Source organism: Myxozyma melibiosi (genome assembly GCF_037950935.1).
Source record: "Myxozyma melibiosi strain Phaff 52-87 chromosome Unknown BZA70scaffold_3, whole genome shotgun sequence".
Taxonomy (NCBI): domain Eukaryota; kingdom Fungi; phylum Ascomycota; class Lipomycetes; order Lipomycetales; family Lipomycetaceae; genus Myxozyma; species Myxozyma melibiosi.
This window is the reverse complement of record NW_027042917.1, coordinates 870,104-894,935: the sequence shown is the minus strand read 5'-3', so window position 1 is coordinate 894,935 and position 24,832 is coordinate 870,104. Positions and strand designations below refer to the sequence as shown.

Below are 24,832 nucleotides of genomic sequence, written 5' to 3'. Positions count from 1 at the left end.
TTTAGAACTGTTTCTGGACAGTGTCGACTTTCGTTTAGTTCAGTGGTGTGCATTCTCCTCTTGTGCTGACATCAAGTTGTGAGACCGCTGCTTCCGCGTACATATATATCAAAATCGTCTTTCAGCAGTGCTATAAAGAATGAGCAGTCCAAGTGTCTTTGCGGCAAAGGAAGTCGCAGAGTTGAATTCAGATGAAGTCAAATCCATGAAACTGCCTCGGTCAATTGGCCATCGAGGGTATGCCACTTCGCGACTTCCTTTCCGAATTACGAGACGCTAACGATACTGAAGCTACCCGGTCAAGTACCCAGAAAACTCGCTGGAGAGTCTACTCGCTGCTATCGACGTTGGCGCTGACGGCATAGAGACCGGTAAGATAGTGCTCGTGTCATTCACTCTACTCTCAGCATGAATCTCACATCCCACCAGATGTCCATCTCTCAGCAGACGGCTACGTCGTGGTCTCCCACGATCTCCACACCAAGCGCGTCTTCGGCTCCACCACCGAACCGATCCGCAATCGAAACTACATCGGTGATCTAGAGCACCTGCGGACGGTGCAAGAGCCGCACTCCAAAATGGTGCTGCTGAAAGAAGTCTTGGATCAGTTTGTGACGAATCCGAAATTCGAAGGGAAATGGCTGTGTATCGATGTCAAGGCTGATAATGACGTCGCGGTGATCGAGGGGATCGCAAAGGTCATGATGGAGGTTATGGCTGATCCGCTGTTTTGGAAGGAGCGCGTTGTGCTCGGCATATGGCTGGTGAGCTATTCCATTTGATTGGGATCGATAGTTGTCCTGACTGAGATGAGACTAACATCACCGGTAGGTCAAATTCCTCCCACTATGTCATAAACATGTTCCCGAAATCCCCTTGATCCACATCGGAGTCGACCTCTCCTACGCCGCCAACTTCATCCACGAGCCCTCAGTGATAGGCATCAGCATGGTAATGGTTTCGATCTACACGCAAAGAGGCTACGACCTCATAACCCAGCTCCACGACCTCGGAAAGTTCATCTACGTCTGGACCGTCAACCCCCCAGAACTCATGACCCTATGTATCGCGCTCGGCGTCGACGCGGTGTTGACTGACGAGCCGGTCAAGTTCGAGCAGTGCCGGGTAGACGCACTCGCGAAAGCGGGCGAGAGTAGGGATGCGCTGGGGGAAGCTGAGCGGGCGATCAGTTTTGGTACAAAGACGAGGCTGTATGGGCTCTCGACGGGGATTAAGGTGCTTGCTCCTTTGTTACGTAGAAGGTTTGAGTGAGGTGGTGGATTAGATCAAAACAAAAAGACTCCGCGTTATTTATGTACATGGGTGTATGTATGCAGTAGCTATAGAAGATTGCGTATCAAGACCAAGCTTTGGTAACGTCTTTCAGTTGCTATCTAGCATATTTACATTGTTGACAATATCCTTCATCCCGAACTGCATGGAGAGAAAAATGTGTATATAAATCACTCTGAGAACGTCTATTTTACTCGCCGACATTGGCTTCGTCAACCCGTGCTTGGTATTCGTGGAACTTGTTGACGGCTTCTTTCCGCCGCTTCCGGGCCTCTGGGTTCTCGTGAGTGTCGACCTCGTCTAGAGCGAATAGGCGTTGCAGAATGAGTCTGGATAAGTAAATGTTAAATTCGCACTTCTGAAAAGAAAAAGCACAGAAGATGAAGAAATCGTACTCTGAGAGCATGCGGTGTTTGTCGCCATGGTCGTTCGGCGGAGCAGCTACAAAGGCGTCAATCATAGGCACGAGCTCCTTGGCAGCGGAGTCCATGACAAGGTTTATTTGTTCGATAGGATCAGTCGGCTTCTTTGGCTTCTGCGGCATTGGGCGGGCAGGCGCCGCGGGAGGTGCGTTCTGCACGGACGAGACGAGGCACATCATGCGCGAGCCGGACATCATTTTATGGCTCGCGAGCGTGTCTTTGTCGTCGCGGAGCTTCTTGCCAGAGTAGACGAGGATCACGTCGTTCTTTGGTACGCCGAGGAAGCGGGCGGTGGTGGCGCGGACGTCGCCTACGGTCGCGATGCCCTTTGAGATGTCGCCCGGTTTTGAGAAGTCGACGCGGAGGAATTGCTTGCCGTGTTTGACGAGGACATGGTCGGGTTTGCTTGCGTCGGCGAAGAGAGAGGAGGAGGACGGGGAGGATGTGCGGCCGGATTGGGGTTCGTCGAGACCGAAGAAGCGACGCATTGCGAAAGTGCCGAGGGCGAGGCCGGAGAGGACGGCGACGACGGTGAAGGTGAGGCCGAGAGGAGAAGCCTCGGAGAGCGCGACGAGGGCTTGCTTGTACTCTTTCGAGAGCGACTGGGCAAAGTGCGACGAAAGCAGACGTTCGCGAGCGCAGAGCAGGGCCGCGATGCCGGAGTCTTTGTGGAGCGAGAGGGTAGCCGAGAGCTGGCTGAGCTGGGCCTGGAGCGCAGCAGCTTTCGCGGCAGCGAACGAGGCGGCTGCGGAGGGGGACGACAGGGTGAGCGGTGGCTGAGCAGACAAGCAGACGGAGCGTGAAGACTCGTCGCTAGAGCAGAGCGGGAGAAGAGGAGGAGCAAGAAGAGACCGGCTGGCGATGGGGAAGAAGCGGCGAAGAGCGGTGGTCTGCGATGGTGGACGATGGCGGAAAGTGTCTACCGCGAAGCAGCCGCAGGGTTGTGGGTGGGGTGATTGGCTATTGGCAGACACCTGGACGAGCACTGCTTCGCCAGGCAGCTTTGGACCGGGGATTTCTCTGTTGTTATAAGTTATTGATAGCTGAACTAATTGCTTCTTATGAATCGTGTTGTGTTTGTAGGTCTCGAGTGTGGCTGCTGGAGTGCAGTGCGAAGAGATCTACGCTGCGACATTACAGAGCATTTGATCCAAGTCGAGACACTGATCCATTCAATACCAAGAAAGTCCGTCTATATACCCAATTGAGTAGATATCATTTAGAATCACAAGCAATTAGTATATCACTCTTGCTAGTCGTAAGTCTGCCCTGATTCCGAGATCTATGGCTCGTCTTCACCAGCGACCTGCGCCTTCACCTCATTCTCCCTTCTCTTTCTCCCGCCTCATATTCCACAAACCATCAATATTATCTTCCCTTTAAATACCATCAATTAGCACAATATCAACCACCATCACCAACCTTCATATCTAAAGCAGTCCTCTTCTCTGTCAATCTCTGTATGCTCTGATCTTCATAGACACAGTGTATTGAGCCGCAGATGATGCGGCATTCGTAATGGACCAGCTTCCGATAAGGATCTGAGGCAGAAATACAGCTGAAGCCGGCAATAGCGCGGTAGTCTTTGGTTGGTAGGCCAGATTGGTGGACTATAAAAGAATGACAGTAGACTGTGCTTTGGAAGACTTTGGTAGGGATCGAGGGGGGTAAATGAATGGTGCTATCCGTCGTCGAGGGCTCGGATCTCCGGCACTGTGATATTCTACCTGATGAGAAGAAGAGATCGCAATCGATTGTTGCAATTTAAAGGGTGTGATAAACAAAAGCAGTAAGTAGCGGTAGTAATTCGTTTTTCAGAGAAGTACGCAGTTGTCAGAGATGTCAATTCTGCGCTGTTGAGATTCAGAAGGGGAAAGAGGTTGTTGGCAGCGTGGGGGTAAATGTAGCTTAGATAGAGCACATTAAACAGCGAGGAGGTCGTAGTGGCTCAGGAAGTTGCATACTAAGCAGGATATAGTTGCATAATCAAATCCGTTGTAAGAATCAGAACAGAATGGCAAAACAAAGGCTGCAGAGTCGAAGTAAATGGCTGATGTCGATGTGCCCTGCTTGCAGCTTGAAGGCAGTGATATATCACACCTGCTGTCGACTAACGTAAGATCAATTAAATAGCAAGTATCTACATACCTCTTCTTATATATCTCTCAAAGAAACAAACAAAAAGACGAAAACCGGGGTAAAAACACCTGCTCCGAACACCAACGAATGGAGCGGCGGATAAATAATCTGCGTTCGCGTCGGCGCTCAGACCGAGCGGCTGTTTGGCCTCCGACTCCTTCTCTTCCCTCAACTCCACCGGCTCCCATCCTCCTCCCCAAAGATATCCACGATTCCACTCAGAGCTCGTGCCTGGCGCGACATTTCTCATCGTCTTCTTGCTTATCGTCCTGCTTTATCCCGCCTGAATTGTCTGCGCTGTCTTTGCGCCGTCCAATCTCGAGCAGGCTACTATTCCTCTGCTTCCCCACAAATATACACAGATATGGCTACTCCCCTCACCAAGCGCTACGGCGAGTCCCTGCGCGCCTACTTCTCGGGTAATCTCCAGCTTTTTGCTGCTCTCTTATATCTTTTTATCTAATTGATGGCCAGGCAATCCCCTCAACCGCGTCTCTTTCCTCCGCGGTGACTATGCGTTCCTTTCCGAAGCCGTCACTTGCTCTGCCGCCCGCTTCATGGTCGTCAACAGCCTCGACCCGGCCATAAAAGAAGACGGCAGTATTCTCTATCTGTCCTACGACGACGTCAAGGCTGCCATTGGCAATCCTTTTGAGAAATCCGAAGAGGATACCGTTGCCGCTTGGGACTCGTCAAAGGTGCGTCCAGCTCTATCTTTCTCATCGTCACCCTTATCCCCTTTCACTCCCGTGTCCTCAGAGCATGATACTGATTTACGTTTATCTAGGAGTACCCTCTCATCATATTTCTTGGACTCGACGAGTCCGCCACGGGCGTGAAACACGACAAATACTCCGGTCTGCCGTACTTTGCAATCGACCTCTCCTCCGCCAAGGACCCCGCGAGCCCGCTCGGCTCCGCCCTGGCCGACATTGTCGGCAAAGTCGCGACCCTCGGCGGCACCTTCACGCCCATCCGAAACAACTACGTGCTCAACTACTCCGAGGCCGCTATCTACGCCATGGCCCGCTCGTACATGGACTGGAACTTGCGTAACCCTTTCTGCGCTGGCTGCGGAAACAAGACCATGTCTGTCAACGCAGGCGGCAAGCGCGTCTGTCCTCCTACCGACAAAGGCGTCACGCTCGGAAGCTGTCCATCGCGCGGCGTCGTGACCAACATCTCCTTCCCGCGAACCGACCCCACAATCATCGTCGCGGTCGTCAACTCGACAAGCGACAAGCTCCTCCTCGGCCGCAACAAGCGCTTCCCGAACGGCTTCTACTCCTGCCTCGCAGGTTTCCTCGAGCCCGGCGAGAGTATCGAGGAAGCCGTCCGTCGCGAGGTGTGGGAAGAGAGCGGCGTCAAGCTCGGCAAGGTCGCCATCTACGCCAGCCAGCCGTGGCCGTATCCGTCCAGTCTGATGATTGGCGCGATCGGCGAGGCGTTGCCGGACGGCGAGAAGATCCATCTCGAGCACGACCCCGAGCTCGGCGATGCGCAGTGGTTCCCGTTCTCGGTCGTCCAGAAGGCGTTGGATAACGCGGAGCTCAAGAGTAACGTCTTGGATATCTCGGATGATATGTATGCTGATTGCCCGATCAAGGTGCCTCCTAGCAAGGCTATCGCGCATAACCTCATGCGCGCCGTCGTCTACGATAACGCGCATCTCCCCAAGATCTAAGCGCTGCTGTTGTTTTTCTCCGATATAGTGTATCATGTGCGAATATATAAAAGCAACCTCACCGATGTAAACTTGGTCAAATTTGTATATATATTTTATTGAATACATTTCGAGCAAACCAGATGCCATTCCAGACACCCAGACAGTTATAAAAGAAGAATACGGATAAGGAAAAGAAAGCAAATCACATTGAAACACGTATTAACTATAATACAAGAGTGGCATTTTCGCAATATTCAATACCGCACGTAATAACCTGTTTGACCACATCCACGAGCCACAGATTTCAAGCTAAACCAAGGGTCTGAGAACAGAGAAAGAGCAATGTATAAATCTCAATCGGATAGAAAAATAAAGAGAGAAATGTAGAAGTATTCAAACCCGACGTATTTCATATTTAAGACACTTTGACACCCAAATCTGCCCTCCCTTTCCCATTCCCGTCTCCTTCAACAGCGCTACCCTTGTCTGTCTACCGCACCGCTTAGGCAGTGTAACGGCTCTTGACGCGGGAACTACCGTTAGAAGCGGCGTCGGCGTGGCTGGCAAATTCGACTTGCTCAGAGTGGGGAAGCTTCAAGATCTCCTTGAATCGGCGACTGTCGAATTTTTTGTTTAGCAAGCGGTAAAGATTTAGAAAAAAATGATTGATGAACTTACCCAATGCCAACGAGCACCTTCTGGTTGTCGGCCGATCTGGTCCAGACGGAAATTCTGTAATGCGCTTTTCTGATTGTGGCGACGCAGCCCATAACCTCATCGTCTCCGTCCTCCTCGAGAGTCTCTCCGATAGCTCCCAGCAACTATGCCTCCTGTTAGCCTACCACTTACTTTGCAAGATAGTCGGGCGCAAAACACTTACGCTGTTGAGCCACAGGTCATCAATATTGACGTTCTTCTTGTCTCTGTACTGGTACGCCCACTTTCCGCCCTTTGAGTTCTGGGGATCTTCCCACTCGGGTCGGACTCCGGATTTGAAGAGATGGTAGTCGGACTTGAGAGGCAACTCCGAGGCCTTGGGGATATTGTTGTAGACTCCCCAGAACTCTTCGACGGAATCAAAGGTCACGACTTCTTTCAGCAAATCACCCCAGTCAGTCTTCATTATAGATTCTGTTAGCACTCTTGATTCTGGCTTATCATACACTCTAGAAATAAGAACCTACCTTTCCTCCTTGCGAGGGCTTGGTGTACCAGAGACTAAGGATATGCACGTCAGTATTCGAACCTAGCATGTAACTTCACAGCAGCAAACTTACGTCCACTTGTGTCGTAGGGGGTGCTTGACGGTGAAATGAGCAGCATCATCAAACACTGTCGCGATCCTGTTCTCGTCAACCTCTTCCTTCTCCTCCTCCGCCGTCTCAGCAGTCTCTGCCGCGGCCTCATCCGCCGCCACAGGCTTGACCTCGTCAACCGGGGTCTCGAGCGTAGGCTTCTCGTTGACGACCTCGGTGGGTTCAGTCGCGGGTGCAGTATCGGCCATTATGAATTACTATTGCTTATTAAAAACGGGAACGGAAACAGGGGATCTGTGAGAGAAGCAGGGTCAGTATTTTGCTCAGGTACAGTTGCGTCTCGCCATCCTCACTCGTCCGCTCCGCCACCCAAACACCCACAAAAACACGAGACAGATCCGCAAGACTCACATGTAAACAACTAAGAAAATGAAAATAAGAGGCGATGGTCTTTGGCTTTAGAGAACGCAGAGATGATCACCAAAGAGATCAAAATTCGGGGCCAGGCAAGGTTTTCTTCGTCTTTGTGGGAGATGGCGGTGAGCGTGGATTAGGGTCTGAAGATTGACTTTGCTTGGTTTCCTGAACGAGATGCCTCGATGCTGGTTCAGAGACGAGGATATTGCTGAGGATATAGTTGAGGATACAGCTGAGGTATTGAGAATAGCATTGCTTCTTAGTATCTGTACTGCTACTGTACAGAGAGGGAGGATACCGCGGCAGGACTAGGCAGATCAAGCGATCTTCTTGCGCTGTGTGAGCACTTCTCAGCCTGCGCAATGAGTGTCAAAAAAATAGCTGTGGACTCTGAGTCGGTATGTTGTCTGTCGTGATTATCTTTGGTATTTGATGTGGTTGAATTCTGACAGCTGCTGTAGTTTGATGAGTCGGATTATCTGGAGTTCATTGCTCTCGGTGGTGGTAGTGAAGTCGGACGAAGTTGTCATGTTATAAGTTATAAAGGCAAAACAGTGATGGTAATGCTCTTGTCATCTTCTATGCTTTCCATTGTGTCTGGCCTACAGAGTGTTTATGCTAATTGCTTTTTGGATAGTTGGATGCCGGAGTTCATCCTGCGATGAACGGCATGGCGGCTTTGCCCTTTTACGACGACTATGATCTTTCGAGTATAGATATTCTCTTGATCAGCCAGTACGTTTCCACCGTCTATCTCTAACTGACGACACTTTCTAACCGCCCGCTCTAGTTTCCACCTGGATCACGCAGCTTCGTTGCCGTACGTAATGACTCGCACCGATTTCAAAGGTCGCGTGTTTATGACGCATCCCACGAAAGCGATCTATCGATGGCTCCTGAGTGATTACGTCCGCGTCAGTGCAATCTCCGCCAACGACGCCTCGTCACTGTACACAGACGCTGATCTCAGCTCTTCGTTTGAACGGATCGAGGCAATCGATTATCATTCCACCACCGAGGTCGACGGAATCAAATTCACTGCCTACCACGCCGGCCATGTGTTGGGCGCCGCCATGTACTTTGTCGAGATTGGCGGTATCAAAGTTTTGTTCACGGGTGATTATTCCAGAGAAGAAGATCGGCATTTGAACGTTGCTGAAGTGCCGCCTCAGCGGCCTGATATCCTGATCACCGAATCGACGTACGGAACCAGCACGCATCAGCCTCGACAGGAAAAGGAGGCTAGACTGCTGAATCTGATCACAAAGACTATCTTGAACGGCGGAAGGTGCTTGCTACCCGTGTTCTCACTAGGAAACGCGCAAGAGCTACTGTTGGTGCTGGACGAGTATTGGCAAAACAACTCGAACCTGGACGGAATACCAGTCTTTTACGCCTCCTCGCTCGCGCGGAAGTGTCTGGCTGTGTATCAGACATACATCAACATGATGAACGACAGCATTCGGAAGAAATTCCGCGACGACAGATCAAACCCTTTCCAATTCAAGCATATTCGAAGTCTAAAGAACCTAGAGCGGTTCGACGATCTGGGGCCCTGCGTGATGGTTGCTAGTCCGGGAATGCTGCAGAACGGAGTCTCCCGAGAGCTTTTAGAGCGGTGGGCGCCGGATGCGAAGAATACGTTGATTATCACGGGTTATTCGGTCGAGGGAACGTTGGCGAAGCAGATCTTGAACGAGCCTTCTGAGTTCCCGTCAATCACAGGCGGAGGGATCAAGGTTCCTCGACGGATTTATGTTGAGGAAATCTCGTTTGCTGCGCATGTGGATTTTAAGCAAAACTCTGAGTTTATAGATTTGGTTAACGCCTCGAACATTGTGAGTATATGTTGGTATTTTGAGGTGGACACGGTCACTAACGACGATATGATTAGATTCTGGTGCACGGTGAGCAGAAAAATATGGGCCGTCTGAAAGCTGCGTTGCTGGGCAAATACAAGGACTTACGCGACACTGCGGATGAAATCAAGATATTTGATCCCCGGAACTCGGAAGAAGTGCGCCTTCCCTTCCGCGGGGTCAAGGTAGCAAAAGTGATGGGCTCGCTCGCGTCGAAGCCGCCAATGGACGGCCAGATTCTGTCAGGGATCCTGGTGCAGAAGAATTTTGAGATGAGCATTCTTGCGCTGGAGGATTTGCAGGAGTTTTCGGGGTTGAGCACGACGGCGGTTGTGCAGCGGCAGACTGTGACGGTGGACGCGACGTCCGAGCTGGTGAAGTTTCATTTGCAGCAGATGTTTGGTGCGGTTAAGGATGTGTCTACGGAGGAAATTACTGGGTTTATGGTGATGGACTCTGTCACGGTCTGGTGCAATAAGGGCTCGCTCACGATTGAGTGGGAAGGAAACATGATCAACGACGCGATCTCAGATACCGTGCTTGCGATCCTGCTGTCGGTCGACTCGTCGCCGGTGTCAGTGAAGATCTCGTCGAAACCGTCGCATTGCGCGGGCCACTTTAATCGGCCGGAGAAAATCGAGCGACTGCTGGTCTTTCTGGACTCGCAGTTCGGATCTGCGGTCGAGCCGATGGAGAACCCGGACGACGGGGTGTACATCAAGATTGATCAGAACGTGGGGACGGTAAATTTCCGAAATATGGAGGTCGTGTGTTCATACGAGCCGCTGAGGAGTCGGATCCGGCATGTGGTGGACCATGCGGTTGGGACTATTCTGCCATTGACGGACAGCGGTGCGTCTGAAGATTCGGAAAGCGGGGAGAGCGACGGCGGGGAGGTCAAGATGGAGGTGGACTAGTGTATATTAGATGAATGGATGGGTGTAAATAGCGGCGTTATAACAAAACCGATGTTTCTCTACAGTTGTCGAACACGTTGACTGAAATATAAGAATATCTATCATAACATACTCATTCTACATGGAATCCAAATACCAGAACTATTGTCATATTAAATGGGGATAAAAGCAAAAGCACCGAAAGTGCGGCTTGGACATCAAAGCAGAGCAAGAAAGTAAAATCCACAACCAAAAAATAATTTCCAACAGATCCTCACCCGCGCACACCTCTGTTCTCTACAACTCCACGTCCCTCAACAAACCTCCTACAGCAAAACAAGAATGGAGTTCCAGGCCATCATCCTCTGTGGTCCGGGGACAGAGCTGGCGCCGCTTGTGTCGCCGTACATGACGAAGGCGCTGCTACCGATCGCGAATAGACCGATGCTGTATTACTCGCTGGAGTGGTGTCATCGCGCTGGGATTTCTTGTACGTGGTGCTGTTTTCTTAATCCTGCGTGTTTTATTGCCTTGGATTGATCTGTGAACAGGGCTAATTATCGACGTGAACTGTAGCTGCGATCGTGGTGTCGAGCTCGGCTGCTGAGCAAGCGATTTCACAGTACATCAAACTGGAGTACAACTCTACGCAAAAGGCGGGAATGAAGATCGAGGTTGTTCCAGTCGACGGCGAGACCGCGTTTATTATCCGCAGTCTAAAAGACAAGATCAAGGTGCGTAGACTGCAGACAAAAGAGAGAGAGAGAGGGATGCTAATTTGACGGACAGCATGATTTCATTCTACTTCCTTGCGACTTCGTGACGGATCTGCCGCCGCAGACGGTGGTGGATATGCATCGGAATCAGCCGGTGAAGACAATAGGGTCGGGGATATGGTACAAGAACACGCTGGACTCAATAGACAAGAAGACGCTGAGTAAGTTCCTGTCTTGTAGCAGCATAGTATGCGTGCGCCTGCTAACCTCTCTCGACAAATCTACAGAGCCTAATCTTACGATCCATACTCCGCTGGGAAAACCTCATCCGCGACTGCTGGACGTATACCCGCGACCAAAGGGAAGCGACCCTTTAACGGTGCGGATGTCGATGTTGTGGGAACACCCGCAGGCCACGATCTCGACTACCGTCCTCGAGGCCTTCATTTACCTCTTCTCTCGCCGCGTGCTGGACGACGACGGAGACCTCTCTAGCTCTGCCACCCTCGCCGCCGCTGCCGCAACCACCACTACCACCACAGCCGCCGCGTCCGCATCCCCAACCGCCACATCTACATCCACATCTGCATCGACCGACCAGTCCTCCTCCGCGCCGACGAACCCCGCCGACCTACCGAAATGGAAAAAGTCATGGACCGCGCTCGTGCGCGACATCGCGCGCGACTCGTGGCGCCACCGCGACTCGTCCTCGCGCGGCACGGTCGGGTTCTACGTCGTCCCCGCCGACTACAGCTTTCTGCGCTGCAAGTCTGTGTCCGCGTACTTTGAAGCCAACAGACTTGTGCTCAAGCAAACGGCGTACACACCCCCGCCCTCGACGGCGACCGCGAAAGGCGCGGTGATTGGTCGCGACTCGTTGATTGGGATCGGCACCGAGATGGACGAGAAGACGAATGTGAAGCGGAGTATTGTTGGCGCGGACTGCAAGTTTGGACGCGAGTGCCGAATTACCGGTTGTGTGATCATGGACGGCGTTACGGTCGGGAATGGCGTGCATTTGGATAATTGCATTATCGCGAATGGCGTGAGTGTTGAGGATAAAGTGAGGTTGAGCGGGTGTACCGTCGAGGGACGATACATCGTCTCCATGGGCAGTAAGTATCCTTCCCCATCCTTCTTCCCATCAGATATACATACTAACCAACATCTTCTCCACCAGCGCAATCCAAAAACGAAGTCCTGCGCGGCTACAGCGCTGAGGGCTTACTCGACAGCGACTCGGACGCGATCGAGAGCTACGATTCGGACGAGGACTCGGACGAAGACGAAGACGAATCCGACGACGATGGCGAGATTAACGAGAGCGAGCTCGAGCAGAGCGAGGGTGAGGGCATCGAGTACGATGACGACGATTTCTTTGATCGTGGGTAGAGACGCTCTGCCTTTTGCGATAAAAATAATTTCTGGAGTGGGGTTCCGCTTCTGTACAATACAGTCTACAAATCTACCTTCTTTCTCCTCAACTATCACCTACTAGTAGAAAACAGATTGACATTTCACCTGTATCACAATCAACATATCATACAGCAGCCGATCTTGCTTTTTTTGTGATTTGTGCTTTCTTGTGGAATGTTCCCAGAAACCAGAGAAAACCCACATGAAAAGAAAAACGAATCTATAAATCAGATAAACCAACGCGGACCAAAGAAGAAAAGTAAGAAAAAAGATAAAGATAAAGATAAAGAACGTTCCGAACGCGCACCGGTAGTAGTTGTGGTATTAATATACATGGCAATTAGTTATACAATCCCAAACAAAAAAATAGAAAGTAGTAAAGTGAAAAAAAGTCTTCTGGTTGAAGAAGTGATTGAAGTCCCAGACTACCGCCGATGCTGCATTCCAGCGCCCATACCATTATGCGCGATCCCGTTCGCGCTGACGACGCTGGCGCCGTTGCCGCCCATCTGCGCGTTATTACTCGCGATAACCGACGCCGCGAGCTTTTGCTGCCGCTCGCGCTCGCGCTTGCGCCGCCACTGCTCGACGAAGCCGAGTCGGACGAACTGGCCTGTGCCGGTGGGCGGGCGCTCGTCCATGATTAGCATCATTTCTTCGTACTCTGTGCTCTGCTGCGGCAGGTCTTCGTGTAGTGGGCGTTTCCGCTTCGCCATCGTGGGCGGGTTGGGTGCGTGGAGAAGGCCGAGGTCGTCTTTGACGGCGAGGGAAGGGGGTGGAGTTGGTTGCAGAGAGGGAGGGAGGTCGGGTTGTGAGAACGGGGGCTCGGTCGGGACAGCGAGGTCGAGGCGCGGGACGGTGGTTGCGAGGATTTGCGATTCGAGCGTGAGCGTCAGGGCGTCGCTGTAGCATGCGCCTGTTCGCTCCGCAAGCCAGGTGAGATCGTACCAGAGAGATAGAGGGGTGGGGTGGAGCAGGATTCGTTCGCGGTGTGGTTCTCCGCTAGACTGTTGGTTTGCGGAGGAGGAAGTTGCAGAGGACTGCTGGTCGCCCGGCTTTTGGTCTACTACAGCGGTATTCGTCGGCTGCTGTTTTTGCTGTGGTGAAGGTTTCGAGGAAGTGGAGGAGACGAGAGGCAGGGATGAGGAGGGATTGTTGAACTCTTGACTTGTGTGTTCGCCTGTGAAACCGCTGGAGTTTGCGCGGTGGTCGTAGACTTCGAGGATGATACATCCTTCGTAGAATTTCACGCCTGCCTCGTGGAAGATCTCGACGGCGGGAGGTGGGATTTGGCCTAATTTGACTTGATCCATGAAGCTCTGTATGCACAAGAGATTAGTAAACGAAGCTGCAGAAGGATACTGCAGAGAGATCTTACCTTGATAGATGGACTGCTCGCGGGAATCACCGCGTCCTGTGTTGAAGAAGAAAGCATTAATATGGTCCTAACACGGTCACAACAAGAATAAAGGCCGTACTTGATTTCCGAATCTGTAATGTGTCGGGTATATATGTAGGTCTATACTTGACGGAAATCCCTTGTACTTTTCCAATATCTCCTCGCTTGTTTCAGCTACAATAACGCGTCAATATCCCATAGATATACCAACAAGAGCAAGACAAAACATACCAAACTTATACTCATCCAACTTCGGCCGACGTCCAGAGACCCGCATCATCGAATCATCATCCAGCATGCCGGCCTTGCCGTCCGCCGACAGCGACGCCGGCGTCATGCTATTAACCAGATGACTCTTTGCGTTCGCAGCACTCGTCCAGCTCGCTTTCCGCGACACCCCCGTCGGCGTCGTCGGACTCCCGGACGCCGACACGGCAGCTATCCCGCTCGCGCCGGAAACTCCACCCCCGGCGCTCTTTTGAATCAGTTTCACCTTTTTGATATTGCTCGTCGCGCCGCTACTGCTTGCCGGCGTACTCGGCGTCGCCGGCGAATTGCCGTAGTAGCTACTGCTGCTGTTGTTGCTGCTGCCAATGCTGCTCCTGTTCGTCGCGATACCGTTCGTCGTCGCCCCGGCTTTTGTCTTTGCCGACGACGACGACGACGACGGGCGCGCGGCGGTGAACCCCGGGGGTCGCGTTTTCGATGCCTTCGAGGTCATTTGGTGTAAGTCCTTGCTTCCAGATTATTTCTGATTATATTATTTCCAAGAAATCTCGTCGCACTGTGCCTCCTCTCCTCTCCGTGATTGTTATACGCACAGGCTGATGTAGATCAGCAGAGCCCGATTGTCTGGAGTTCGTGGACGTGGTGATTTGTGGGGAAGGGAATATCAAACAGGGCTAAAGGCAGTAAGAGACGATAGAGGCTTGAGTTTTGAGATGGTCACGTGATGATTTCAGATCACCCTCATCGAGTCTGATATTGTGCTTTTGGAAGAGATATGAAAGAGATTAGAGGAATTGTTTGTTTGTGAGGGGACGGTTTGATTTATGCTGCTCGGTGAAAAAGCGCAGATCTTGAAATAGCTACATCATCCGCTCTATAATACGCTCTATAATACAAATCTATGCTATGTAGATGCCTCAACCAACCTCTGCGCGTCCTGCAACAAAGGAATACTATCCGCCGCGCCCTTCTTCTGCACCGCCAAACACCCAGCTGCTGCACCCCACCTGATCGCCTCGGCCTCGGACCTACCAGACGCGATCGCGCCCACGAACGCGCCGAGAAAACTGTCGCCGGCGCCGGTGGTGTCGACGACCGAGGCCGGCTTGTATGGGGGCTGGAAGACGGGCTTGGAGCCTGAGACGCAGAAGAGGGAGCCGTGGCCGCCGAAGGTGACGACGACGGTGCCGGTGAAGCCGCGGGTTGTGTATAGCAGCGCGACGCCGGCGGTGATTGTCTCGCTTGTGATGTCGGCCGCGGAGGAGACTTCGAGGTCGACGCCGATCAACGCGCTCAGCTCGGACTCGTTGACGACAAGGTAGGCAATTGAAGGCAGCAAATCGTGCCATTCGAGGATCTCGGGGGACATCGGGGACGGGTTGTAGACGATTTTGATGTTGAGTTCGGAAGCGAGGGAGATGGCGCGGCGGACGACGGCGAGCGGGAGCTCGTTTTGGAGGATGAGGTAGTCTGTTGGAGTGTTGTCGTGGGCGGTGAAGAGGGAGGTGGTGATGTCCTCGGGAGTGAAGGTGTCGTTTGCGCCGCCGTGGACGAGGATTCTGTTTTCGCCTGATCGTTCGACCTGGAGGAAGCTATTGTTAGTAGTCTGAACACTTGTCTCTTGACAATTCGACCACTGACCAAAATCACAGCGACGCCAGACTCGCCCTGCACCATCTCCACGCGCGAAACATCGACACCAGCCTTCTCAAGCCCCTCCCTAAGCTCGCTCCCGAACCCATCCTGCCCGACGCGTCCGACCATAGCGACCTCGACCGTCTCCGGCGGACTGAGGCGGCGGGCGGCGAGGGCCTGGTTTGCGCCTTTGCCGCCGTTGTGGGTCTCGAAGGCGTCGCTGTGCATGGTCTCGCCTGGCGCGGGCATGCGCGGGGTGTAGACGACCATGTCGTAGTTGAGCGAGCCGAGGATGGTGATGTGAGGCATTGTGGTGGTGTAGAAGTGGTGGAGGGGAGAGGAGAGGAGGAAGAACATGACGTAGTCCCCACCCCCTGAGAAAATTAGATGCTCTGCTCGTCTTCTTTCTACTCAATCGAGATATATACAGTCAACAACAACAGCAACAGCAGCATGTACGAACTACACGTCTGGGGAAGGATAGCAGAGCTGCCGTCCTTCGACGCAGACTGTCTCGCAGCAATGCTCTATCTCGAGCTCGCGGACGGGCCGACTGACGAATACCTCGTCGTGCCGTCTTCGAATCCACTCGTGTCTCCTGATAGTGAGTGTTGCTGTTCCTACCACCTCTGCTGATTTCTGATTATAATACTGATACTTTGCAGTGCGTCTACCCGCGCTCCGGAAAGACGGCAAGATAGTAGCCTCCGGCATCCTCGAAGTCCTCCGCTTCCTCAAATCCCAGGACGTCGTCCTCCCGACTCCCGATCCCGCGCGCGACACCGTCCTCTCGACCTACGTCTCCGAAACCCTGCAACCGATCTCGCTCTACATCCAGCGCCTGCACGTCCTCCACTTCCAATACATCTTCCGCCCGGGCCTCTTCGCGCTGCTGCCTCCCTCGCTCGCCCGATACGCCGCCTCGCTGTGGATGATGAACAACGCGAAGCACCGCATCGCGCACGTCTACAACCTCGACCTTGCCGAGAACTCGCCCGACAACCTACGCCAGCAGCAACTCGGCGGCAGCGGAGCGGAGAACGCCGTCCCGGGGTTTTCGTTTTTCAAAAAACAGACGATAAAGTACGCCGCCGTGAGCAAGGACGTGCCGCAGTCCGTCGTCGACCGCGTCAAGCAGGCCATCGGCGGCGCGACTTCCTCCGTCGGCGTCGTGCGCGGCGGGTCTGAGGAGTTTGGCGCCGTGATGCGCATGCTGAGTGTCGCGACAGAAGGGTATGCCCCGATCGAGGACGCTCTCAGCGGCGGCGACCTGTTTTTGTTTGGCGACAGGCCTGGCACGGCTGATGTGTTTCTGATTGCGCATTTGCTGGTGCAAACCGTGCCTTCGTACAGCGTGTCGTTTGTGAATGCGGTTATAGATGAGAAATTCCCGCGGATAAAAAAGTACATTGAGAACCATCGGGATCTGCTGAAAGAGCTGGACGAGGCGCTCGCGCTGCAGCAAGCAAAAGTTGATCCGGCCGATCAGTTGACTGTTGGATCCATCTTTCGGTATTTCTCGGGTCTGTAGTGTACAATAAATCTTGTAATCATGCAATCTCATCTCATCTTTTCTTTTACTTTATTCTACAATACATAATCCACCTCACCTCGCCACAGCTCCGCTCTCCGCCGCCGCCGCCGCCGCCGCCGACGGATCCTGCCACCGCTTATCCTCATCGCCGCCGGCCCAATTACGCTCAACATACCCAAGCTCCTCTTTAACCCGCTGCACGGTCGCTTTGTCGCCCATGTTCTTGCCCAAATTGTCGCTGATTTTGACGGCCGGGTTGCCGTTTGCGGACGCGAGCTTGACGACGATGTTGAGCGGCGTGGATTTTTTGTGGGGGGCGAGAGGGTGCGGAAGTCGTCTATGAACTAATTAGTCTGTGTTGTTTAATAAAGATAATAGGAGAGAACTCACTGGTGAAGAAGGTGCCGACTCCGAATGAACAGAGCATGCCTGCCTTATCTGTGGCGGCCTTGTACTTCTTACACGACTCCACATCCAACGAATCACTAAACACAATCACTTTTTTCGACTTGTCGATCCCCTTCTCATCATAAAACCTCGCCACTTTCTCCAAAAACACAAGCGGGTCGCCCGAGTCCTGCCGCACGCCGCTGTATATACTCGCGAGCTTTGGCGTGAAGACCTTTAAGAACGCGTCGGTGCCGAAGGTGTCTGTGAGCGCGACGCCGACGTTGCGGTCGCCCATCGTGCTGCGCCACTGCTCCATCGCGAGCAGGTTCGCGTTTGAGTAATCCTGCGTGATGGCAGCGATGCCCATGATCCACTCGTGCGCGACGGTGCCGATGGGCAGGATTCCAAACTTCCACGCAAAGTAGACGTTCGAGGTTCCTTTAAGTCCGGCCGAGACGTTCGCGTCTGAGCTCGATTGGTACTTTACATCGCCGGCGACGAGGCCCCGCATGACAATCTCCTGGGCCTTGAACGAGCGTCGTCTGCGGGTGCCGAATTCCGAGAACGCGCAACCGAACGAGAGCAGCTCGAGCGCTTTCTCCTCCGCGCGCGCCTCCTGGCCGGAGTAGTCCCAGTCGGTGTCGACGAACTTGAAGTAGGCTTCCGAGATGAGCGCGAGCAGCGGGATCTCGTACAGGATGGTCTCGACCCATAGACCCTCGATCCGCGCGCTCGTCTCCTGCGTGGCCGGGTTGTAGGACAGAAAGACTTGCTTGTCGGGGTTCAGCCGGAAGGTCTCGAGGAAGGCGAGGTAGCGGCCCGGTAGCTGTTTTACGTTTGAGCGCAGGTAGGTCAGTTCGTCTTTTGTGAACGCGAGCGATCCAAGGACTGGTAGAAGAGTTAGCGGGTGGTGAGGGAACAACAAAGCAGTGGACTGACGTTTGACTTGCTCGGATACCCAGTCGAAGGCTTCTTTGTTTAGTTTCTTCTCGGGCGTTCTGTTTCTGAAGGTGTACGAGACCACTAGAGAGCAGACAAGCGGGTTAGTCTCGGGATTGCGGCAACAGATAATGGACAAGTCAATGATCTCGCGATACCGATATCCGGATGATGGTCAAGAACCGCGGCCTGCATCGTCAGCTTGTACAGATCGGTGTCGAGCAGCGACTTGATCGCCCGCTCGGGAGCAGACTGGGCCATGGTGAATATGGGCGAGTTGAACGTGGGGTGGTGAGGTGGTGGTGGAGTGGTGTCCTGATATGAGGACTCGAGCTCGAGAGCGCTATTTCAAATCGGTGATATTAAAGTTTGAGTGTCGACTCATCTTCACTACGACTATCTACATACAGAGAGAGGTAGGAGAGAACTACAACTAGAGAACTAGATGATAGCTCTTATAATGAAAAAGGTAGCTATTCAATATAACTTTATACACACAGCTAAGTTCTTTTGGTCGCCGTCATACCCCAATTTTAGACACTAAACTTTGAAATTATACAAGACCCAAACGAGGCAAAAATAAAAAATGAAAACTAAACGAGAAAACCAACATTAATGTATCTAGTAGGACCGCTTCTCCGACGCCAGTAGGTCGCTGTAGACGTCGAGCGGGGACTGCTCGAGAGCAGTCTCCTTCCAGAGGTTGGGGGTAAGGAAACCGTAGGTGTTGCCGATGGCGACGAAGGTGGCCTTGAGGGTGTTCTCGAGTGTTCTGGTCGAGCCCGAGGACGAGGTGTAGGCATCCTCGATACCAGCGAGCTGCAAAAGTCTCTTGACGGCAGGCGAGGCGACGATGGAGGTACCACGGGGGGCGGGGATGAGCTGTGTTGGTGTTAGTGAGTTGTTTCTTTTATACAATTCATACAAATTTAAATGCACAAATTGCACAAATTGCACAAATTGCACAAATTGAGGAGAAGAACATACTCTGACAGAGACAGAACCACACTTGCCGGTGGTCTTGTTGGCAAGGGAGTGGGGCTGTCCGAGAGCAGCACCCCAGTATCCACGACGGACGGGGATGACGGAGAGCTTGGCGATGATGATGGCGGCGCGGATGGCGGTAGCGACTTCCTTCGCGGTCTTGATTCCGAGACCGACGTGGCCGTCCCAGTCACCGATGACGACGATGGCCTTGAATCGGGTGCGCTGACCGGCACGGGTCTGCTTCTGGACGGGCTTGATCTTCATGACCTCGTCCTTGAGCTTGGGCAAGAACTCGTCAACGATCTGGTACTCCTTGATGGGGAGCGAGTGCAGGTAGATCTCCTCCATGCTCTTGATCTTGCCGGCGCGAACGAGACGGCCGAGCTTGGTGACGGGCTTCCAGGCCTCCTCCTCTTTGGCACCGCGGGCACCACGGCGACCACGGCCACGGCCGCGGCCTCTGTCGCCACCTCGTCCACGTCCGAATCCTCCTCTGGGAGCAGCGTCAGCCATTATGATGATAGTTGGGGTTGTTTGGGTGAGTGTTTAGGGTGTTGCTCGAGAGAGTTGGAGATGATAGCTGAGCGAGCTGAGCAGGCGTGAACGCAGAGCGAGCGTGCAGGCGAGCGTGCAGGCGAGCGTCTGGGAGGAGGGCTGCGTGTGACTGCTTTTGGGGCCGGGTAAGTGGGTAGGGTTGAGCCCTAGTTTAGAGCACGTGCAAGATGCACTGCCATAGCACTAGCCACGGCTCAGCCACTGTGCCCCCCACCAGCTGGCCCCCACTGGATGGTGATGGGTGGAGATGGAGATAGCGGAGGAGAGCTGTGCTGGTGCTGAGAAAGAGGAGAGAGTAGAGAAGACAAAAGACAAGACATATGAAAGAGAGATGAGAGACAAGACAGAGCAATGCTACTGATCAAGAAACATCTAGTTAAAATAAGAGAATTTGTAGACACATCTGGCTTATAGAAGGCAGGAAATATAGAAGCGGAATTAGGTCCGGATTATGCGCATCTGAAAAGATGGGGGGAAGGCGTGGAGAGCATATATAGCCGTGCCGCCTCTTCTCTTCCTCTGTTCTGTTCTGGTCTGGTCTGCTCTGGCTGTTGTAGTGAGTTATCGGTCTTATTACTACTTGTACTGCACATATCAATTGAATAAACACACAATGACTATCGCAACTATCAGCTACTCGGGCAAGACGGTGGTGGCAGAAGAGCTCACACCAGAGGCATTTGCAAAGTTCGGGTCGGTCATCTCGCCGCGGGACCAGATTGCGGCCGAGTTGCCGGCGAAGGGAGCGGGCAACATCTTTACCCAGGGAGATGTGGTGAAGCCAGAGGGGAAGTATGAGCAGTCCAAGTTCAACCCGGAGTCGTACTGCAGCTTCAATTTGCAGCGGTTCATGCCGCCGGCGACGATTGACCGCACGGCTAAGCACTATGATGCGATGATGATTGAGCGACACCCGATGTCGTCGCAGACGTTTTTCCCGATGGGGGTGGATAAGGAGGAGGCGGCGTACTTGGTGCTTGCGACAGAGAACGATGCTGGTGAGTAAATGCTGCTATAGTCCCGTATTTGGCTGCGATCTACATACTAACAATTCGCAGAGGGCATGCCGGACCTGAGCAAGCTGAAGGCGTTTGTCGCACGCGGGAACCAGTCGGTGACATACAACGCGGCGGTGTGGCATGGATCGACGTGCTCGCTGCGGGACTATCTGGACATGACGATGTTTATGTACACGAACGGGGTGGCAGCCGACATCACGGAGGTTGTTCAGATTAGCGGGGGGCTGCCCGTAGATTATTAGTGATGAGTACTAGTACTGATAGTGTTGTTAAAGAGGGTTAGTAATAGAGTAGAGGGTGATGACAAATATGACGCACAGGCACAGACTGTGTTTCAGGATCGCCGTGACGTAAGATCTGTTGCCGTGGAGACGGCGCAGATCTCGATAAGTTGCCACGGGGACTGCGACAGAGCCGTGTACCGGGTGGTACAGCGCCGTCCGAGATAGGAAGGTGTAAATAGAAGGCCTAATTTCCCTGCCCGGGCCAGTATCTGCTGCGACGACGGAGATGTGAAGAGGAGCAAAGAGATGCGGATACTGTGGATATGTCTGCTCTGCAACGATACAATACAGCACAACAAACACATACGCCATCGTCACCTCTTCTATCTGACCAGGGGGCTGCACCGTCGAGAAAGGCCCTGGAAGCGCAGTACCTCCGCTGCCGTTCGCCGTATGCACGATGACGCGCGCTAGTCCGCTTCCGGTTAATCACGTAATCTACGCCGCCCTGATTACCTCACCGTCACCACCCACCCGGCCTGAAAATAAACATTTATATTCTGCCCATCACACCTCGCATCCTCTCTTCTCTTCACCACTTCTCCCTAGACCCTCTCTCCTCTCTACTCTCTACTCTCTCTACTCAATCAACATGCACAGAACATACTCCATGCGCAACAACCGCGCCCCGACCGCCCAGCAGGTCGCCACTCCCCCCCTCCCCCCTCCTCCACCAAGACCGGCCGCTTCTTCGGCAAGGGCTCCATCTGTACGTACCCGCCCCCCCTCCTCATGCACTCCTCATCACACTAACTCCCCCCCCTGCAGCCCACTCCTTCCGCCGCACCGCCGCTGGCTCCTTCGGCCCCGAGATGTCCCGCAAGCTCGCCCAGCTCGTCAAGATGGAGAAGAACGTCATGCGCTCCATCGAGATGGTCTCCTCCGAGCGCCGCGAGGTCGCCAAGCAGCTCTCCCTCTGGGGCGAGGACTGCGACGACGACGTCTCCGACGTCACCGACAAGCTCGGCGTCCTCATCTACGAGATCGGCGAGCTCGAGGACCAGTTCATCGACCGCTACGACCAGTACCGTGTCACCATGAAGTCTATCCGCAACATCGAGGCCTCCGTCCAGCCCTCGCGCGAGCGCAAGCAGAAGATCACCGACAGCATCGCCCAGCTCAAGTACAAGGACCCCAACTCCCCCAAGATCGTCGTCCTCGAGCAGGAGCTCGTCCGCGCCGAGGCCGAGTCCCTCGTCGCCGAGGCCCAGCTCTCAAACATCACCCGCGAGAAGCTCAAGGCTGCCTTTGCCTACCAGTTCGATGCCCTTCGTGAGCACGCCGAGAAGCTGGCCATGATTGCCAACTACGGTCTCTCGCTCCTCGATCTCATCGACGACCACCCGGTCACCCCTGGCGAGACCCGCCCCGCGTACGACGGCTACGAGAGCTCCAAGCAGATCATCATCGACTGCGAGAACGCTCTTGCCAACTGGACCTTCGACACCGCCGCCGTCAAGCCTACTCTGTCTATCACCAACACCAGTATCCTCGAGGAAGGTGCTGCTGAGGCTGCCGAGGAGGAGTGGGCTGACAAGGAGGAGGCTCCTGTTGAGGAGGAGCCCAAGACTGTGGTTGCTTAAGCAATTCCACTCCCTTCTCTGCTCTGATCTTCTTTTTTCTTTTTTATTTACCTTCCTCCATCTTCCCTTTCTCATTGTCGTATTTTACTGTACGGCTGCGAACCATTTGTGGAGAAAAACAAAAGCGAGCGAACGAGATCTCTCGATTCTTTCTTTTCTTATGATGCATTTCAATGCACCACTTTACGGATCAATGCTTATCATGTCCAAGCGTGATCTTCCCCTATTTGCATGAGCTCTCCTTTTGTTCAAAGTGCGAGTTCGGCAAAGTGTACCAACTATCGTGTATTTTTGTTTCTCTCTGTGTTAGTTATCTTAATTGCGTGTTATTGGGATTTATGTTTGTTGGACCGTGTCGCTATATTTTTGTTATTGATCTCAATAAGACCAACATCATTCTATATTCATTCTATATAAGTAGAGAAGATACCGACGCCGTACATAAAGGACACAGCCGTCCATAAAGAGTCATACACAATGGAGAACACGAGAACAAAAGAACAGCCAAAGAACAAAGTGGAAGGATGATGTCATGTAAACAATGCGAGTCAATAGCCCAAACTCAATTTCACCTTCCAAACCTTACGTCAAACCTTATCGCAAACCTTACTCGCGCTCTAGAACTCCGCCGTGGTGCAGGAACGACGGGCGCCGGCCGAGACCTGTCCCGAGCCCACAGACGTCCTCGAACTTGCCGACGGCGGCGCCCTTGGCTTCTACGAGCGCGAGGAAGTCGGAGAGTGGGCAGATGCCGGACGTGGATGAGTGGCAGCCGGGGATTGTTGTCACCGCGTCGTTGACGAGTAAACGCACGCCGGTCTGCTCTGAGGAGGAGGAGGAGGAGGAGGAGGAGGTGCAGGATACACGCTCAAAGACGATGCGGCCGCCCATTGGCACTACTGACGATAGCCTCCAAGCACGGTCGTCCACGGCGTGTGTTGTCGGCAGCGGCGTGTGCTGCTCGAACAAGCCGAGCGTCGTAATCAGCGGCACTAAATCGCCATCGTGTGCACTATACTCTAGTCAGTATATCTCACTCTAAACGCATCTAAAACAGAATAAGAACATACAAAGACAAGAATATCTTGCCGACCTTTTCCGGTCCTTCTCTCAGCAACTGGCTCGTCGCATTCAAGTAAATATACCCCATCACCTCGCTATACGGCGTCCCCGGCCCCGTCCGGTAATAATGCAGCAGATCGCGCGCATACTCAAACTGCTCCCACTCGCGCTTCGTAAACAGCGCGCACCAGGGACTATCCTCGTTGCCCGTCGCGAGAATGTCAAACCCGCACAGCTCCTGCATCGTCCACAGCTCGCTGACGCTGAACTCGAAGCTCTTGTAGATCTGCCGCAGGCGCTCGGCCGTGGGAGTCAAGTACGAGAGCTTGTAGAGGTCCGCCATCGTGTTGCTGTTCGGGCGTCCCGCGAGCGCGTCTTCGCGGTACCGCGTGCAGGCCTTCACCGGCGTGAGCGTGTCCCCTCCGCGCGAAGCGTCGCGGTCGGGAACGATGACGTGGTTGAAAGAAGTATCGTTACCAAAGAACCCAGTCGCAAACTGATCCGCCGTATCGACAACGCGATCACACGAGCACGAGAATATCGACGTCGCGCTGGTGTTTGAGTCCTGCTGCTCGATCAGATGGCCGTAGATCCCGCGCAGTTTCTCGCCTGCCAGGCGTGCGCGGTCGACGCCGGCGTATTTCCCGCTCACAGTCAACTGCTCTAGCTGTCTGCTCTTCCCCGTCGCCTCGTCGACGTCGAAGAACAGCTCCCACCGATCAAGAAACGGGAAGATCTCAGGCCCGGCCTCGTCGCGCATCCGCCGCACGAGCTGCTTCATCTTCAATCCGACAGAGACAGTAGGAAACCGCTCGGCGTGGCGGGACAGCATGTGCACCTGCTCGACTGTGCACGTCTCTGGCAGTTCCCCGTCTTTGATTGTGTTGTCCTGGCTGCCTTTGTGGTGGATGTGCGGGATCCAGGGTGAGTAGCCGCCCAGATGGCGGAAGAGGTGCCAGTCGGTCGCGAACAGATCATCGAGCGGTTTCGTGAATGCGAGTTGTTGGTGAGGGCGCAGAGCGAGCGCGAGGGCTGCGGTGATAAACACAGAGAGCAGGATGAGCAGTCGCATTGTATTCACTCTGGCTTGCTGCTTCTCTTCTTCTTCGTCCTTGACCTTGGCCTTCCTCTGCCCAT

The 24,832-nt window shown here is 53.5% G+C and overlaps 14 protein-coding genes across 14 annotated transcripts; 7 read left to right on the top strand and 7 right to left on the bottom strand.

Moving 5' to 3' along the window:
- Nucleotides 1-139: 139 nt before the first annotated feature.
- BZA70DRAFT_237034 (PLC-like phosphodiesterase) lies at nucleotides 140-1,272 on the top strand (the record flags this gene model as incomplete). Its single annotated transcript, XM_064910397.1, has 4 exons — nucleotides 140-237; nucleotides 292-371; nucleotides 430-764; nucleotides 832-1,272. 4 exons carry the CDS (start codon nucleotides 140-142, stop codon nucleotides 1,270-1,272), a joined length of 954 nt encoding a protein of 317 aa, XP_064769409.1.
- Nucleotides 1,273-1,377: 105 nt separating this feature from the next.
- On the bottom strand, nucleotides 1,378-2,850 carry BZA70DRAFT_304005 (uncharacterized protein; the record flags this gene model as incomplete). The annotated part of the gene is made up of 3 exons (XM_064914762.1): nucleotides 1,378-1,622; nucleotides 1,689-2,634; nucleotides 2,841-2,850. The coding sequence occupies 3 exons, from the start codon at nucleotides 2,848-2,850 to the stop codon at nucleotides 1,484-1,486; spliced, it is 1,095 nt and encodes a 364-aa protein (XP_064769408.1). The 3' UTR covers nucleotides 1,378-1,483.
- A 1,164-nt stretch (nucleotides 2,851-4,014) lies between these two features.
- BZA70DRAFT_246835 (NUDIX hydrolase domain-like protein) lies at nucleotides 4,015-5,621 on the top strand. Its single transcript, XM_064910643.1, has 3 exons — nucleotides 4,015-4,273; nucleotides 4,329-4,552; nucleotides 4,642-5,621. The coding sequence occupies exons 1-3, from the start codon at nucleotides 4,219-4,221 to the stop codon at nucleotides 5,536-5,538; spliced, it is 1,176 nt and encodes a 391-aa protein (XP_064769407.1). The 5' UTR covers nucleotides 4,015-4,218; the 3' UTR covers nucleotides 5,539-5,621.
- Nucleotides 5,622-7,281, bottom strand: BZA70DRAFT_276439 (translation initiation factor eIF 4e-like domain-containing protein). Its single transcript, XM_064912303.1, has 6 exons — nucleotides 7,188-7,281; nucleotides 6,798-7,070; nucleotides 6,705-6,738; nucleotides 6,401-6,637; nucleotides 6,199-6,341; nucleotides 5,622-6,137 (listed from the first exon to the last, which is right to left on the bottom strand). Exons 2-6 carry the CDS (start codon nucleotides 7,022-7,024, stop codon nucleotides 6,023-6,025), a joined length of 756 nt encoding a protein of 251 aa, XP_064769406.1. The 5' UTR covers nucleotides 7,025-7,070; nucleotides 7,188-7,281; the 3' UTR covers nucleotides 5,622-6,022.
- BZA70DRAFT_276435 (mRNA cleavage and polyadenylation specificity factor complex endoribonuclease subunit Ysh1) lies at nucleotides 7,282-10,072 on the top strand. Its single transcript, XM_064912302.1, has 5 exons — nucleotides 7,282-7,591; nucleotides 7,655-7,753; nucleotides 7,831-7,928; nucleotides 7,984-9,031; nucleotides 9,088-10,072. Exons 1-5 carry the CDS (start codon nucleotides 7,556-7,558, stop codon nucleotides 9,967-9,969), a joined length of 2,163 nt encoding a protein of 720 aa, XP_064769405.1. The 5' UTR covers nucleotides 7,282-7,555; the 3' UTR covers nucleotides 9,970-10,072.
- Nucleotides 10,073-10,290: 218 nt separating this feature from the next.
- Nucleotides 10,291-12,056, top strand: BZA70DRAFT_288746 (nucleotide-diphospho-sugar transferase; the record flags this gene model as incomplete). The annotated part of the gene is made up of 5 exons (XM_064914066.1): nucleotides 10,291-10,438; nucleotides 10,525-10,682; nucleotides 10,738-10,885; nucleotides 10,952-11,779; nucleotides 11,845-12,056. The coding sequence occupies 5 exons, from the start codon at nucleotides 10,291-10,293 to the stop codon at nucleotides 12,054-12,056; spliced, it is 1,494 nt and encodes a 497-aa protein (XP_064769404.1).
- A 277-nt stretch (nucleotides 12,057-12,333) lies between these two features.
- BZA70DRAFT_133395 (Spt20 family-domain-containing protein) lies at nucleotides 12,334-14,382 on the bottom strand. Its single transcript, XM_064909577.1, has 4 exons — nucleotides 13,711-14,382; nucleotides 13,559-13,653; nucleotides 13,459-13,494; nucleotides 12,334-13,399 (listed from the first exon to the last, which is right to left on the bottom strand). The coding sequence occupies exons 1-4, from the start codon at nucleotides 14,198-14,200 to the stop codon at nucleotides 12,506-12,508; spliced, it is 1,515 nt and encodes a 504-aa protein (XP_064769403.1). The 5' UTR covers nucleotides 14,201-14,382; the 3' UTR covers nucleotides 12,334-12,505.
- A 229-nt stretch (nucleotides 14,383-14,611) lies between these two features.
- Nucleotides 14,612-15,651, bottom strand: BZA70DRAFT_266682 (Ribokinase-like protein; the record flags this gene model as incomplete). Its single annotated transcript, XM_064911046.1, has 2 exons — nucleotides 14,612-15,289; nucleotides 15,349-15,651. 2 exons carry the CDS (start codon nucleotides 15,649-15,651, stop codon nucleotides 14,612-14,614), a joined length of 981 nt encoding a protein of 326 aa, XP_064769402.1.
- An 89-nt stretch (nucleotides 15,652-15,740) lies between these two features.
- On the top strand, nucleotides 15,741-17,057 carry BZA70DRAFT_276428 (uncharacterized protein). Its single transcript, XM_064912301.1, has 2 exons — nucleotides 15,741-15,946; nucleotides 16,008-17,057. Exons 1-2 carry the CDS (start codon nucleotides 15,796-15,798, stop codon nucleotides 16,871-16,873), a joined length of 1,017 nt encoding a protein of 338 aa, XP_064769401.1. The 5' UTR covers nucleotides 15,741-15,795; the 3' UTR covers nucleotides 16,874-17,057.
- On the bottom strand, nucleotides 16,949-18,466 carry BZA70DRAFT_236687 (nicotinate phosphoribosyltransferase; the record flags this gene model as incomplete). The annotated part of the gene is made up of 4 exons (XM_064910387.1): nucleotides 16,949-17,213; nucleotides 17,263-18,154; nucleotides 18,206-18,289; nucleotides 18,364-18,466. The coding sequence occupies 4 exons, from the start codon at nucleotides 18,464-18,466 to the stop codon at nucleotides 16,949-16,951; spliced, it is 1,344 nt and encodes a 447-aa protein (XP_064769400.1).
- Nucleotides 18,467-18,646: 180 nt separating this feature from the next.
- BZA70DRAFT_133445 (40S ribosomal protein S2) lies at nucleotides 18,647-20,042 on the bottom strand. The gene is made up of 2 exons (XM_064909578.1): nucleotides 19,193-20,042; nucleotides 18,647-19,087 (listed from the first exon to the last, which is right to left on the bottom strand). The coding sequence occupies exons 1-2, from the start codon at nucleotides 19,703-19,705 to the stop codon at nucleotides 18,827-18,829; spliced, it is 774 nt and encodes a 257-aa protein (XP_064769399.1). The 5' UTR covers nucleotides 19,706-20,042; the 3' UTR covers nucleotides 18,647-18,826.
- Nucleotides 20,043-20,360: 318 nt separating this feature from the next.
- BZA70DRAFT_237105 (ureidoglycolate hydrolase) lies at nucleotides 20,361-21,008 on the top strand (the record flags this gene model as incomplete). Its single annotated transcript, XM_064910401.1, has 2 exons — nucleotides 20,361-20,745; nucleotides 20,806-21,008. 2 exons carry the CDS (start codon nucleotides 20,361-20,363, stop codon nucleotides 21,006-21,008), a joined length of 588 nt encoding a protein of 195 aa, XP_064769398.1.
- Nucleotides 21,009-21,530: 522 nt separating this feature from the next.
- BZA70DRAFT_276420 (sphingolipid long chain base-responsive protein PIL1) lies at nucleotides 21,531-23,041 on the top strand. Its single transcript, XM_064912300.1, has 2 exons — nucleotides 21,531-21,763; nucleotides 21,819-23,041. The coding sequence occupies exons 1-2, from the start codon at nucleotides 21,643-21,645 to the stop codon at nucleotides 22,631-22,633; spliced, it is 936 nt and encodes a 311-aa protein (XP_064769397.1). The 5' UTR covers nucleotides 21,531-21,642; the 3' UTR covers nucleotides 22,634-23,041.
- Nucleotides 23,042-23,239: 198 nt separating this feature from the next.
- BZA70DRAFT_266677 (histidine phosphatase superfamily) lies at nucleotides 23,240-24,767 on the bottom strand (the record flags this gene model as incomplete). Its single annotated transcript, XM_064911045.1, has 2 exons — nucleotides 23,240-23,645; nucleotides 23,704-24,767. 2 exons carry the CDS (start codon nucleotides 24,765-24,767, stop codon nucleotides 23,240-23,242), a joined length of 1,470 nt encoding a protein of 489 aa, XP_064769396.1.
- Between the last annotated feature and the right edge of the window lie 65 nt (nucleotides 24,768-24,832).